At 42.7% G+C, this 15,966-nt stretch overlaps 1 protein-coding gene across 2 annotated transcripts in view; it reads left to right on the top strand.

Annotated features, from left to right (window-relative positions):
• ppfia1 (PTPRF interacting protein alpha 1) overlaps positions 1-15,966 on the top strand; it is a 45,306-nt gene that overhangs the window by 26,044 nt on the left and 3,296 nt on the right. For both annotated transcript variants that reach the window (XM_079446042.1, XM_079446041.1), the window contains exons 16-27: positions 28-244; positions 2,611-2,735; positions 2,854-3,023; positions 3,912-4,008; positions 6,940-7,021; positions 7,992-8,192; positions 9,884-10,059; positions 12,097-12,194; positions 12,271-12,446; positions 14,266-14,334; positions 14,410-14,548; positions 15,820-15,885. In XM_079446042.1, the coding sequence (XP_079302168.1) occupies positions 28-244; positions 2,611-2,735; positions 2,854-3,023; positions 3,912-4,008; positions 6,940-7,021; positions 7,992-8,192; positions 9,884-10,059; positions 12,097-12,194; positions 12,271-12,446; positions 14,266-14,334; positions 14,410-14,548; positions 15,820-15,875 (1,606 nt within the window). In that variant the 3' untranslated portion in view covers positions 15,876-15,885. The remainder of the gene's footprint in view (positions 1-27; positions 245-2,610; positions 2,736-2,853; positions 3,024-3,911; positions 4,009-6,939; positions 7,022-7,991; positions 8,193-9,883; positions 10,060-12,096; positions 12,195-12,270; positions 12,447-14,265; positions 14,335-14,409; positions 14,549-15,819; positions 15,886-15,966) is intronic.

Below are 15,966 nucleotides of genomic sequence, written 5' to 3'. Positions count from 1 at the left end.
TGTGTGTGTGTGTGTGTGCGGCTGCAGGATGATCCAGGAGGAGAAGGAGAGCACCGCGCTGAGAGCCGAGGAGATCGAGAGCCGTGTGGGCAGCGGAGATGATCTGGGCGCCCGCTTCCGCTCCATGACGTCCCTCCAGCCCTCCTTCCACAGCTCCTCTCCGCCCGGATCCGGTCACTCCACGCCCCGCCGGCCCTCACACAGCCCCAGCCGAGAGCTGGACCGCATGGGGGTCATGACCCTGGTGAGCCTGCTGTTCACACGCCTGCTCCCTGTGTTGTGTAGTAATGTGTGTGTGTGTGTGTGTTGTTGTGTAGTAATGTGTGTGTGTGTGTGTGTGTGTGTGTGTGTGTCGTTGTGTAGTAATGTGTGTGTGTGTGTGTGTGTCGTTGTGTAGTAATGTGTGTGTGTGTGTGTGTGTGTGTGTCGTTGTGTAGTAATGTGTGTGTGTCTGTGTGTGTGTCGTTGTGTAGTAATGTGTGTGTGTGTTGTTGTGTAGTAATGTGTGTGTGTGTGTCGTTGTGTAGTAATGTGTCTGTGTGTGTGTGTGTGTGTGTGTGTGTTGTTGTGTAGTAATGTGTGTGTGTGTTGTTGTGTAGTAATGTGTGTGTGTGTGTTACTCTGAGCCGTGTGTCCTGCGGGGTGTAGTGTACAGCAGTCCTCTGCTGACCTGTGCTCCTGTGTTTGTGCAGGTATTGCCCACAACTGAGCGAATGATCGTGTGCTTTTCAAAAATAAAACCCTTGACCTTGGAAGCTGTACAGGAAGTTTACTGAAGGACTTCCTGCTCCATTCCCTCGACGGGCTAACGAGGAAATGAGCAATTAGACCTTGATAAGATCAAGCTAAAGACCTCTTTACTCTGGACTCCAGCTTTATTCAGATAAATGTGGTCACTAGCTGGGATTCAGTAGCTGATGAACGCTCGGCTCTGTTTTCATTTATGAATTAATATTTAGTTTTAACAGAGCAAATAATGACCGTAGAGAGACTCCATTGAAGCACACAGCCCTTGAAGATGTTCATGTGTTTTACATCAGCATCACGTGACGCACAGATCATCAAATATCAAAACAAACTACTTGCTTCATAAACAACACATATAATAAACTCATAGACAGCAGAAAGCATTGTTCACATGCTCCGCAGATTTGCTGTGATTGGTTGCAATGCTTCAAAATCACATCAATAGAAACCTTTGGCGCTCTTCACAGAGCACTTGCACAAATTAAAACCTTTATTGCATTTATTAACACATTTATTCCCTTTTTCCCCAATAATATAACAGCTTCATTCTGTTCTATGTGATTTAGCACAGCTAATTTATGTAGATTTAATTTATATTTTGATTTATATATTAATATTTATATTTAGATATTTAACTGAAGTAATTTGTTGCAATCGTATGATAGAATTTCATTGAAGTTCAAAAATATAATCAGTGAAATGAAAGTGTTAAGCCCTGTTCACACCAGGAATGATAACTATAAAGATAATGATATTAGCATCCACACAGTGAACGATATCGGTTTATTCTGAGCGCATGAGCTTCTCTTCTCCAGCTCGTTATAGCAGGATTGATTCTGATTGGCTGTCAATGTTTGTATGTTCATCAGCTGGAAAAAATAGTTCTGCAAGTGTTTCCAGCGGATATTGTTTCTCTGTGCCGTTATAGCTGCGGTGTGGACTCTGATATTCTCTAATATTGAGAATCATTTTAGAACCATATCTTTATCGTCATGGTGCTTGGTGTGAACGTCCAGAGTGAATGGTGGTCTTTCTCTCTCTGTGTGTGTGTGTGTGTGTGTGTGTGTGTGCGTGATCCTCTTCCCTGCATGACCCCAGCGATGATGCTCTCATGCTTTTCTCAGTGTGTTTGCGTGTCTCTAAATCTTTCTGCTGCCTGGCTGCTGTTCACCTGCTTCTGTGCTTATATATGAAATGCTGCTAACTTCCTGTTTCTTCTCTTTCTCCATTTGCTTGCGCTTCCAACAGCCTAGCGATTTGCGGAAGCATCGTAGGAAGGTAATCTAGAGAAACATGTCCATGTGATGTTATGAATCTGATATTTCATCCATCATTAGGCTTGCAGATGGGCAGAACAATTCCTGAAAGCTTTCGCAAGCCCTGCTTATAAATGAATTATTTGAAGAGTCAGTATTTTACAAATCTGCATTTAAAAAAAAAAAAAGCATTATGGGACATTTTTGTGTACTGAAGAAGACTTGCATTCATAGATGAGCTGCGTTACATGGACAGTTCACTTGTCGTCATTTTGTCCCTGAAACTTGTTTCCAAACGTACTTTCTTTTGTGGAACATAGAAGATATAATGAAAGTCAACTGGAGTTGAACAGCAACACTTTATTTGTTGCGCTCCACAGAAGAAAGTCAGTCATACAGGTTTGAAACGATGTGAGGGAGATTGAATGATGACAGAACACACAACACACCCATAGACTGATGTTTAATTAATTAATCAAGTTTTTGTATTTTATACCTTACATTTCAGAAAGAAAGAAACATTTTTATCAAATTGAAAGTTAGCTACAAACATGATCCTGTTCTAGTGTTTAATGCTGCTGTTTAAAGTGCTTGTGTTTGTGTTTAGTGCGCACAAGATGATAAAGCCACGATCAGATGTGAGACGTCTCCTCCGTCCACACCGTCCTCCACGAGACTCCATAAAGGAGCGCTGCACACCGCCAGCCACGAGGACATCCGAGACATACGGGGGTCAGTCACACACCGCCGACATTAAAATGATGAGCGTTCCTACAGGAGCAGAGTTGTGATGTGTGTGCATGTGTGTGCATGTGCGTGTGTGTGTGTGTGCTCACGTGTGTGTGTCCAGTGCCGGGCTGCAGGACGGAGCGGGCAGCAATCCCAGCAGCAGCAACAGCAGTCAGGACTCGCTCAACAAAGGAGCCAAGAAGAAGAGCATCAAGTCCTCCATCGGCCGGCTGTTCGCCAAGAAAGAGAAGGGCCGACCCGGTCCGGTGGGGAAAGAGTCTCCGGGGCCAGGTGCGCCGTCACCCGCACCTCGTCACGCAACACTTCACCAGACATCAGATTCATATCAAAGCCTTATTTTGCACTCTTATAATTAGTTTTTCTGCTTTTATCTTCATTTAAAAATATTGAAGTAATGAGAATCTGATGAGATATGATAGAAAGGCAAAATAAAGAGGGCTAAAATGGGATTTTAAAAATGATTGCTTTTAAAAAAACATGATAGACCATATAGACGACCAGGTAACCAGGACCAGGTAACACTTCACAATAAGCTTGCATTAGTTGACCCCAAATGCTTTAACTAACAGTGATCTAATCTTATTTGCGGTATTTATTCATCTTTGTTAATAACAGTAAATCTGTTCATTGTTAATATTAGCTATTAAACTTAAGATACAAGTTTTGATTTTAATAACATGTAAGTAAATGTTGAAGTTAACGTTAAGATTAAAAATGCTTTAGAATTTATACTTAACTGATATTAACGAATAGAAACTGATTATAAAGGGTTGCCAAGTTATATTCATAAAATTGCATATTTGGTATTAAAATATCAAGTACTTAGCTAAAAAAATACTGAATTATATTAGATGCATGTGGTCTGTCATCAATTACATGCAAAACTATTGAAATATTGTACTTTTTTTTTTTTTAATCGGGCAGTGCATGATTATCTAGTAAAATAATCTATTTTAATTTAATGATGAAATCAGATACTTGGGGTTATGCTATTACCATACATTATAGAGTAGTTTAAACGTTTACCTGCAGAGCTAAATACAGGAGCAGACGGGGTCCAGAGTGTTTAGTGATCAGACTGCAGTGAGAACAAGCAGATGTAATGATCCCAGCACAGGCCTCATGCTCCTCTGATCAGTGTTTGTTTGTGTGGAGCAGCGCTGGCAGCTACGCCTGATGGAGGAAGCGCACAGGACGCCATGACGCTCGGAAAACTGGGCGGCCCTGCAGAGAAGAACCGAAAACTGCAGAAGAAGTGAGTGACACGTCAGTAGCGTCTAAAACAGGAAGTAGTAATGAGTCCAGTTCATCGTGTTTTCCCGCCATCATCTCTGCTTCACTGTTCGATCACAGCGCCGCCTGGTTTAGTTTAGTTCACTGTGAAATGTGATTCATGTCTCGCTTCCCATCAGTCTCTCAGTGGCTCATCATGCTTGTCTTCCCTCCTCTCTTCTCACACACTCTTTCATAGCCCAAACTCAGGGTAAGTGACCGCACGCCGTCGTGAAGCATGATGGGTAGAAACCCCTGCATGTCTCAGGCTTGCTGTGAAGCTCTACTAACAAACACGCTTTCCCCGCTGCGTCTGCTCGCTAACCAGAGGAAGGCTTGTGTTGGGGTTAGGGGTGCAATGATATCAAACTCTCACGATACCATAATATCACCATATGAAGTCCACAATGCAATATTTATAGCGATATTAAAAAAAAATTGATGTGAAAAATTGGAAAAAATTTAACTTTTTGTACATTTTATAGTTAAATGATTCTATCTAATGCACTTTGAAAGTTCAAAATTAAGAGCTTCAACCCATGTTCTTAACTAAGAAAACCCTCTTTTTATTCTCTGTCTAAATTACACTGGTGTTTTAGAAAGCCAATCAAATTAGAAAATAATAATAATAACAAAATGACAGTAATAGCCATATATTGTAAAACAATTACACTGTAAAATAAATTTCATATGTATATTATTTTTGCTTTACACTACAATAAGGAAATTACAATACTTCTTTCCTAATTTCTACACTTGAAAGAGATATTTTGAATTTGGACTGCATTTAAACCGCTAGCTGCCAGTAATTCTTTCTGCACTTTAAGCTTTTATTTTTACGGAAACAGCAGTAGAGCTTTTATCTTGAAGGAAAACTCCAGCTTCAGTGAAAACAGGTTTACAAAAATGCATCTCTCTACAAATCTAGTGAAACGCTGTAATCATCTGCCGTGAAAATAAAGTGAAAGTGACATACGGCCAAGTGTGGTGACCTATACTCGGAATTCGTGCTCTGCATTTAACCCATCCAACGTGCACACACACACACACACACACACACACACAGCAGTGAACACACACACACACACCGTGAACACACAGCAGTGAACACACACACACAGCAGTGAACACACACACACACACACACACACACACACACAGCAGTGAACACACACACACACAGCAGTGAACACACACACACAGCAGTGAACACACACACACACACACACAGCAGTGAACACACACACACACACACACACAGCAGTACACACACACAGCAGTGAACACACACACACACACACACACAGCAGTGAACACACACAGCAGTGAACACACACACAGCAGTGAACACACACACAGCAGTGAACACACACACAGCAGTGAACACACACACAGCAGTGAACACACACAGCAGTGAACACACACAGCAGTGAACACACACACACACACACAGCAGTGAACACACAAACACCGTGAACACACACCCGGAGCAGTGGGCGCCCGGGGAGCAGTTGGGGGTTCGGTGCCTTGCTCAAGGGCATCTCAGTCGTGGTATTGAGGGTGGAGAGAGCGCTGGACATTCACTCCCCCCACCTACAATCCCTGCAGGCCCGAGACTCGAGCCCGCAACCTTTGGATTACGAGTCTGACTCTCTAACCATTAGGCCATGACTTCCCATAACTGGTGGCTGTTGTTCCCAAACGTGCGCTAAACTCTCAGCAGTGTAATAGAGGAGTTGACTGGATTCATTTAGTGTGAACAGAGCTGTTCTGAGACGCAGAAAACACCAGATCACCAGCTGATCGTCTGAACAAAGTCTCGCTCGCTTTGAAACACGCAGCGAAACCAGACTTGATGAAGGGAATAATTTAATTAATAACTTGTGGTTATTCAAACAGAAGCTAATTGTTTCAGTTAATTTTGGTGTTGTAATTCTTAAAGGAGTATTTCACTTCCAGAACACAAATTTACAGATAATGTACTCACCCTCTTGTCGTCTGTCTTCTGTTGTAAAGAAATGTTTTTTTTGAGGAAAACAGTTCAGGATTTCTCTCCATATAATGGACTTCTATGGTGCCCCCGAGTTTGAACGTCCAAAATGCAGTTTAAATGCAGCTTCAAAGGGCTTTAAACGATCCCAGCCGAGGAAGAAGGGTCTTATCTAGTGAAGCGATCGGTCATCAGTGAATCTGACAGCAGCTCAGCGTCCTGCAGAAACACTCCGCTCCAGTCTCCTCTGCTGAAGTGCATTATGGGTCTCCGCCTCGCTCAGACTGTGGTTTAGTCCTCTTCATTCTTCAGCATGATCTGATTGATGTTTATCTGCCTTCTCCTTTCATCTCAATACTTCAGTAGCAGCGTAACGTAATACTATGCCAAAAGAACAAACAAACATGGTGCTTCTACATTGCCTTCAGAAGGTACACTGCTACTTTCTCTTCAGTTTGTCATGAAATGTTTCTAAACCTCTTGTTTAGAGAAGAATGAAGAAAATGAGTTTGAGGAATATTTGTCCCAGTGTGCAAACACAGATTCTAGATTCACCCTCTATCCTGACAAAAAAAGATGGTTCACCCAAAAATAGAAAAATAAATATAGTTTACTCCCCCTTTCATCATTAAAAATTAATAAATGTAGTTATCAAGAAGTGTTGAATAGCATTGGTATTGAGATGGTTTGGAAAGTTCGGATGCTGTATGGCGTCTGGTCTGATCGATGTGCACATGATGAAGAATCTGAATGAAAAAGCGATGTTTTGCACTGATCTGGTCTGGAATCTTTCTCTTGCTAATGCAGCTGCTGTTTCCTCACGGCTCACACCTCTCCATGCTCTGTCTGAATCAATCTTACATGTTTGGAGTGTAAACCGTGCTCTCTGCATGTGTGCTCATGATGTTTTCTGTGTGTTTGCAGACACGAGTTACTGGAGGAAGCCTGTCGGCAGGGTCTGCCCTTCGCTCAGTGGGACGGGCCCACGGTGGTGGTGTGGCTCGAGGTACGAATACAGCTAAATTACACCGTTATATCAGTGCTGCATCATCTGGAAAACATTGCACATGCAATAGCAGATCGTTGCAGCTGTCAAATGGCACAACAATGGCAGTAACAGCTGCTCATGTATCTATTAATTGCCATAACCTAGTTGTTCAGAATTTTTTTGGTGAGCTCATCAACAATAATAATAACATACATTAAAATACATTAGTGCATAAATGCATCTATACATATGTCATATCAGTTACAAAGAGTGAAATGCAGATGCATAGATACCAGAGGATTTAAGAGCATGCACAATCCTACAATAAGTGCTGTTCAGAAAAAGTGTGGACTTTAAGAGACTTAGACTTGGGTGTAACGAGGTGTCTGGCTGCATGTAAGGGATCTTTCAGAATTGTTAGACCTTTTTCTGCAAACATGAGACATAGACCTCATCAATAGCTGGAAGATCACAACCAGTCATTTTGAAGGCAGCCCGAGTTATGTTACCAATCTGACTTCTCTGCTGAGCTGTGGAGCTACCAAAACACACTATAATTGAGAGAGACCGTTTTCAATGACAGATCCATAAAGACTGAACATACCAACTTTAGATTTAGATTTTTTCATAATGGCTCTTAGGTTGTTTTCCCACTTTAACGTTGCAGAGATGGTAGCCCCGAGAAACTTAAAACATTGAACATTTTTCAGTGTCCTGACCATTAATAAACAATGGCAAAACAGTGTAGAAACCTCCCTTCTATTGTCCGATTGTGTGTGTGTGTGTGTGTGTGTGTGTGTGAGAGAGTGTGTGTGTGAGAGTGTGTGTGTGTGTGAGAGACGAGTTCTGGTGATTCCTGAGGAGAGAGCAGGTTTGGTTTGTATGTGGCACAGAGGGAGGCTGATTAGGAGGAAGTGAATGCACAGGCGTTTGTAATGCTCTCAGTCTCGTGATTCTCATTGGCCGTGTTGTTGTTGTTTTCTCTCAGCTGTGGGTCGGGATGCCTGCGTGGTATGTGGCGGCGTGCCGTGCCAACGTGAAGAGCGGTGCCATCATGTCTGCCCTGTCCGACACAGAGATCCAGCGTGAGATCGGCATCAGCAACCCTCTCCACCGCCTCAAACTACGCCTCGCCATTCAGGAGATCATGTCGCTCACCAGCCCGTCAGCGCCACCTACCTCCAGAACGGTAGGAGACTGATCCATTAAAGAACCCTCTAATATATCAGCGTTTGGCTCCTGCAGACACTGGGAGGTTCTGTCCTCAGATCAGTCTAGAAGACGAGCAGATCGCTCGTACAAACTGCAGAGCTGCGTGATTAATCTCAGCCATGGCTCCGTGCGATCATCAGATGGTAAAGGCTGTGATGTAGTGTTTGAGTCGCTTTAGCATGCGTTTGGGAACACATCACGAACCAACCATCTTCACAAACGTTTATCAACAGAAGAGAACATTCAAAGGCTTCCTACAGTTTTCAGTCAAAACATTTTGATAAAATTATTATTTATGGCAGGCTTAATTTAATTTATAATGTAAAATCCTTTTTTTTCTTAAATACTCATTATTATTATTTTTTTTTTTGCTAATTTACAGTGAAATATTTTGAATATTTGTAATATTTCTTATTTTGTTTCTTTTGTGTTGTAATTTGTGTAGTTTTATTTAGTAGTAGTAATAATAATAATTATTAATAGCATCATTATTACTATAATTTATAGCCATATTGATACATGATGATAAACTTTCGGCCAAATTTGCAGCTCCTATAAACAACTGCAACAAACCTGGAATTTTTTGATCATGTTTTAAATACGTTTTTGCCAGAAAAAAATGAATGATTTTTCTCCGGATCACGGGAGGGTTATTTATGATTCTTTACCTCACTGAGTTTGCGGCATCTGGACGTGAAATCCTGAGGTTTGTGGCCTGAGCCTGTTGTTGGTAAACCGCAGAAGCGTGGTAAATCTGTTGATTTTACCGTAGTACGTGTCCTCTCTCTCTCTCTCTCTCTCTCTCGCTCTCTCGCTCTCTCTCTCTCTCTCGCATGCCTCACATTAACACCTGATGGGATGTTTGTGATCACTTTTACTAATGTTCCTGCAGCTCAATAACAGATACTTCTGCTCTCCTAATGTCTTCTGTCACTCCATCTTTCCTCACTTGTTCCTCGCTCACGGATCTCTGTAGTCTTCTGGAAATGTCTGGCTCACGCACGAGGAGATGGAGAGTTTGGCCGCCACGCCACCCACGGTCAGTCACGCTAACGCTAACGCTTCGCTGCTCTCTGTACTCATCTGCATGCAGCGCTGTGCTGATTTACTGTATCACGATGTGTGTTATTTCCACGACTGACTCCCCTCTCGCTCCACATGCTAACCTGCTAACACCAGGAGGATGAGGAGGGCAGCTGGGCCCAGGTTTGAACCTCCGTCTTTCTCTTCTGATGTGTTCATTGGAGAACAGGTGCAGGAGCAGACACCTCATGAATCCGTCAGGAACACATTCAGCTCACATCTCACTTCACCAGTGCTTAGTTTTGGGGAAATGCATCCCATTGAGATGTTTAGCAGGAAACCCGATGGTTTTGTTTGAGGCTGAGATGTGAGCTGGATGTGTCTGTTTTGATGGGTTTGTGAGATCCACTGCAGTTCTTCATCATGTTAGGCAGCATCTGCTGGTCTTTATCTCTGAAACCATTCGTTCAGACCCCTGAGTGTTTCTGGATCACATTTGAAGACAGGAGGAGCTCTCTCTTATCTGTGTTTGTGATCAATCTGAGTAATGACTCTTCTGAACTCAACGCTGAGGTTATGATGTTTTGTGTTGTTAGTATTGTTTAAGTAGTGTTCTGACTGAATGTGTGTGCTGTTGACACTCAGACTCTGGCCTACGGCGACATGAACCACGAGTGGATCGGGAACGACTGGCTGCCCAGCCTCGGTTTACCTCAGTACCGCAGCTACTTCATGGAGTCGCTGGTCGACGCTCGTATGCTGGATCATCTGACCAAGAAAGACCTGCGCAGTCAGCTCAAAATGGTGGACAGCTTCCACAGGTCAGTCACCAGCAGCACCGGATGTGCGTCACTGACCACAGTCTGGGTTCCAGAAGTATTTTTCCCAGTCATAAAATGTCAAATAAGAGTTATAAGCCAGGCCTGTTTAACTTGAAGGTGCGCTTCATGTACATTAGGAGTGTTGAAATGCAGACGTGGATGATTCTGTATCGATGCAGTAATAGACTGTAATTGATTATAGCCTACTGACATCATTCACATATGTGCTTGTCACGCCATTAAAAAACACACCCACTATTTTTAAATTAGAGATCTGGGCACATTTTTGGAAAACACAAGCTTGTAGTGGCAGGTGTGTGCTAGAGAGAATCACGGCGGCTGCATTGCACAGAATATGCTGAGAGACACGTGTGCATTGCTTGACTTTCGTTATTTGAGTGTTTTACTTCAGATATGCTTTCATTGCTGCTGTTAGGAACGCAGTCCATATGAGACGCACAAACTCAAGCACTGACAGACGTTCAGAGCGCTGTGTGTTTGTCCTGGAGCTCCATCGCTCGCGGCTGCGGTTAAACACACTGCATCTCCTGATATTATATGAGACGGGATTGACGTAAACGCTGTGAGCTATGTTTTCAGAACAGGACAAAACATCTGATATGTGGAAACGGATCTGTGCATTAGCCTGTTAAAGCTATGATCTCATCTGTAATAATGCTGAGGAAAACAGAAAAACCCAGAACTATGATTGTCTGTAAACTTTCAGATGCATAAAGCACTCGAGATACTGAAAGTACTTTTAGTTTTTCACATATAATTGTCTTTTCCCCCTTTATTACTTTATATTTGCTTGCGTGTTTTGAGGATTCCCAGCCCGAGTGTTCATGCAGCACTTGCACACACTCACAGCTCCTCCAGAACACACAGATCACGTGTGAACAGAACCACTCCCGGATGAGAGCTCACGACATTACCGGTCAATAACCGATCATACCCGTGTGAGGTGTGGACGTCTGCTTTGGGCCAATCACTGTTTACAATAACAGCTGGCACTCAAACTCCAAATTATGTTGTCAAAATGAACAGGTAATGAAACTAGGGCGTTTCAGATGATTGATGTTAAAGAGTTTAGGCGCTGAATTGCACAGAAAAGCCAGTTCATCAACTTTATGGTAGATTTGAATGAGTTTGATGTGAGAGAGACTAATTGAATCCAAATCAACAGTACAGTTATGAAACACCATTAGAATATAGGGAGACTGACTCCTTACAGCCTCTGCTGTGCTTCATGGGAGTGAGTGGTTCCCATGGTAACGGTGACTTCTCTGATTGGTGGATCTCTCTATGGGATTGTGGGTAGTGTAGTTCTTTACTAAACATTATTTTTTTAAGCTAAAGTTGCAATCACATTGAGTCGTGACACTACAGAGGCAGATTTCATCTCTGAACTATATACACTACCAGTCACAAGATTTTGAACAGCAAGATTTTTTATGTTTTTTTAAAGAAGTCTCTTCTCACCAACCTTGCATTTGATCCAAAATACAGCAAAAGCTGTAATGTGAAATATTTTTACTATTTAAAATAACTGCTTTCTATTTGAATATAATTTAAAATGTAATTTTATTCCTGTGATCGAAGCTGAATGCTCACCTTTTTTTTTTTTTCACAAAAAGTGTACATGAATCAACATTCATGAATGTAAATGTACCTAAATTAGCCCGAAGGCTAGATTTCATTACTAGGCTTTTTGCCAGATGTTATTAAGACAAAAAAAATAGAAAAATCAAAGAAATAAAATAGAAAATCAATAACAACAAAATACAGCCAAAAATTTATAAACAACTCTCTAAAATACAATTAAACAACAGATTATACAAAATGATAATAAATAAAAAATAAATGAGTAATAATAGTAATAATAATAATAAAAGCAGCTTATCAAGATTAATGATGACGTTGTTGATTATGAAGAAGCCATTTCTTAAATGATGCTTAAATGAGTTAAATGATATACATTCTCTAATTGATTGCGGTATGAATGCTTGACCAGACAGTGTTTCTGTGGCTCTGCAGGAACAGTTTTCAGTGCGGCGTGATGTGTTTGAGACGACTGAACTACGACAGGAAAGAGCTGGAGCGGAGACGTGACGAGTCCCAGGTGGAGGTCAAAGGTGAGCGTGCTGGTTTCTGGTTGGCTTGTGTGTCTGTGTTGCGTGTGAGTGTGTGCTAACGCTGCTGCCGCTGCAGACGTGCTGGTGTGGACCAACGAGCGCGTGCTCAGCTGGGTCCAGGCCATCGGACTGAAGGAGTATGCGGCCAATCTTCTGGAGAGCGGCGTTCACGGAGCGCTCCTCGCTTTGGATGAGTCCTTCGACCACAACGCCTTGGCGCTGCTGCTGCAGATCCCTACACAGTGCACACAGGTGAGAGACTAACGGTCAGACCGGAAACCGGTCATCTGATCTCAGACCAGCCACTCCTGGGCCATAGTATTCAAAACGTTTCATCTGGTGCTTTGCCGTCCAGAATTAGCTTATCCATATTACATTTGTGCTGTTTTCAAAGTAGCATTGGATCAACCTGATCCAGATACAGACTAGACCCCAGATCAGCAGATCCACATCTTTATTGCTCTAAATAGGACTACAGTCACAGTGTAGGTCACTAGCTGTATGAAGAACAACAGGTAGAACAGTCAGCTATGGGGCACGTTATTCATTTAAATTTTTTAGAGACAGAAAACGGCACAATAAAACAATACAAACATTCCCTCAATTTTCAGTTTATAAGATATTTTGTAAATTTCCTAACGTAAATATATCAAAACTTCATTTCTGATTAGTAATATGCATTGCTAAGAACTTCATTTGAACAACTTTAAAGGAGATTTTCTCAATATTTAGATTTTTTTGCTCCCTCAGATTCCAGATTTTCTAATAGTTGTATCTCAGCCAAATATTGTCCTATCATAACAAACCATACATCAATGGAAAGATTATTTATTCAGCTTCAGATGATGTATAAATCTCAATTTCAAAAAATTGACCCTCATGACTGGTTTTGTGCTCCAGGGACACATATGCATTATTAAGGAATCCAGTTTTTAGACACTACTCGGTTGATTGTGTCATTGTCATTTATATACAGGGATTAAAAAAGTTAAAAGAAAGTATATAATTTTTTGTTTGATATTAACAGTTGTTTGGGGGATTATTTTTCTATACTGTACTGAAAGGCTTCTTTGATAACTAACTTCTATTTTCTCACTGTAATTTTGAACAAACAAGTGCTAAATATAAAGGTGTATGATACAAATATTATCAATGGTTACACTTTATTTTGATAGTCCACTTTAGACATTCTACTAACAGTAAGTAACTTTGCAACTACATGTCAACTACTTCTCATTAAGTTGCAGCTGCATGTGTACTAACTCTCAGAGTACACTGTTAGGGTCGGTTTAGGGTTAGTAGAATAAGTTGACGTATACTTGCAAAGTTTCTCATAGTCAACGACTGGCGGTACAGTCTACTAATACTCTAATGACTGATAGTTGACATGTAGTTGCAGAGTTACTTCCTGTTAGTAGAATGTCTAAAGTGGACTCATTCATGAACGCGACTCTGTTGCTCTGTTGTGTGCAGTGCAGTAAGTCCTGTGTTGTGGTCAGTATGTTATTTTTAGGGATGCATCTGCCACCATAATCGGTATCAGCGATACAGGTGATAAAATTGGGCCGATATCTTAACGCCGATAAATAATGCATAGTTTCCTTCAGAGACACTTCAGATGCACACTGTTCACATGATTGTTTTGAAATGCTTGAAATATGATTAGAATCACTTTGAAAAGGACAATACACTTTAAGTGCAACATGTGCAGGGCAAGTCATAAAGGCTACATAAAATTATAATCTGAACGTTATTGTAAATAATGTTGTGGAATCTTTGTGCACCTGTGTTGATGCTGTGTGCGTTGAGTGCATCAACAACAGATCTACACCTCCATGACAGTTAAGTTTTCTTTTGCAGCCTCATGTGTCAGGCTTTTAACAATTAGATGATAAATTGGATATGGATTTATTGGCCAGCATATTGTTTATCGGCTTTCAAATATAAAGAATTATCGGTATCGGCCAAAATTTTAATCTGGGTGCATCCCTAGTCATGTTGTGCAGAGCTGTGGATCAGTGTGATGCTGTGGTGCTCAGGTGTGTGTGTGTGTGTGTGTGTGTGTTTGCAGGCCAGGGCGATGCTGGAGCAGGAGTACGGCCATCTGCTGGCCGCAGGAACGGAACGGAGGTTCGAGGAGGTGAGTTCAGTCCGCTCCTTCAGTCTGCAGTCGTATGGCATCCGAGCGCTTCACAGCACAGCCGTGTCTCTGCAGGACGATGACAAGAACTTCCGGCGCGCACCGTCCTGGAGGAAGAAGTTCCGGCCCAAAGACGTGCGCTCCGCCGACACACTGCCTGCCAGCTTCAGAGTGAGCACTGCTGACGCACTGGCCAAGAAACCACAGCTGGACGGTATGTGTGTGTGTGTGTGTGTGTGTCTAATGTGTGTGCTGTGGTTCTGCAGGGAGTGTGTGTGTCTCTAATGTGTGTGCTGTGGTTCTGCAGGGAGTGTGTGAGTGTGTGTGTCTCTAATGTGTGTGCTGTGGTTCTGCAGGGAGTGTGTGTCTCTAATGTGTGTGCTGTGGTTCTGCAGGGAGTGTGTGTGTCTAATGTGTGTGCTGTGGTTCTGCAGGGAGTGTGTGTGTCTAATGTGTGTGCTGTGGTTCTGCAGGGAGTGTGTGTGTCTCTAATGTGTGTGCTGTGGTTCTGCAGGGAGTGTGTGTCTCTAATGTGTGTACTGTGGTTCTGCAGGGAGTGTGTGTGTGTGTGTGTGTGTCTAATGTGTGTGCTGTGGTTCTGCAGGGAGTGTGTGTGTCTCTAATGTGTGTGCTGTGGTTCTGCAGGGAGTGTGTGAGTGTGTGTGTCTCTAATGTGTGTGCTGTGGTTCTGCAGGGAGTGTGTGTCTCTAATGTGTGTGCTGTGGTTCTGCAGGGAGTGTGTGTGTCTCTAATGTGTGTGCTGTGGTTCTGCAGGGAGTGTGTGTGTCTAATGTGTGTGCTGTGGTTCTGCAGGGAGTGTGTGTGTGTTTAATGTGTGTGCTGTGGTTCTGCAGGGAGTGTGTGTGTCTCTAATGTGTGTGCTGTGGTTCTGCAGGGAGTGTGTGAGTGTGTGTGTCTCTAATGTGTGTGCTGTGGTTCTGCAGGGAGTGTGTGTCTCTAATGTGTGTGCTGTGGTTCTGCAGGGAGCGTGTGTCTCTAATGTGTGTGCTGTGGTTCTGCAGGGAGTGTGTGTCTCTAATGTGTGTGCTGTGGTTCTGCAGGGAGTGTGTGTCTCTAATGTGTGTGCTGTGGTTCTGCAGGGAGTGTGTGAGTGTGTGTGTCTCTAATGTGTGTGCTGTGGTTCTGCAGGGAGTGTGTGTCTCTAATGTGTGTGCTGTGGTTCTGCAGGGAGTGTGTGTCTCTAATGTGTGTGCTGTGGTTCTGCAGGGAGTGTGTCTCTCTAATGTGTGTGCTGTGGTTCTGCAGGGAGTGTGTGAGTGTGTGTGTCTCTAATGTGTGTGCTGTGGTTCTGCAGGGAGTGTGTGTGTCTAATGTGTGTGCTGTGGTTCTGCAGGGAGTGTGTGTGTGTTTAATGTGTGTGCTGTGGTTCTGCAGGGAGTGTGTGTGTCTCTAATGTGTGTGCTGTGGTTCTGCAGGGAGTGTGTGAGTGTGTGTGTCTCTAATGTGTGTGCTGTGGTTCTGCAGGGAGTGTGTGTGTACAGCGTCTGGATTCTGCTGCTGTCAGAACCTACTCCTGCTGATCTGTGTCAGGTGAGTCCATCTCTCACACGAGCCTCTTCATGATGCCTTACAGTCAATCAAGCATTTTATTGGATGAAAATTTGTGTACAT

This window comes from Barbus barbus (genome assembly GCF_936440315.1).
Source record: "Barbus barbus genome assembly, chromosome: 22".
Classification (NCBI taxonomy): domain Eukaryota; kingdom Metazoa; phylum Chordata; class Actinopteri; order Cypriniformes; family Cyprinidae; genus Barbus; species Barbus barbus.
This window is presented reverse-complemented; position numbering and strand designations above follow the sequence as displayed.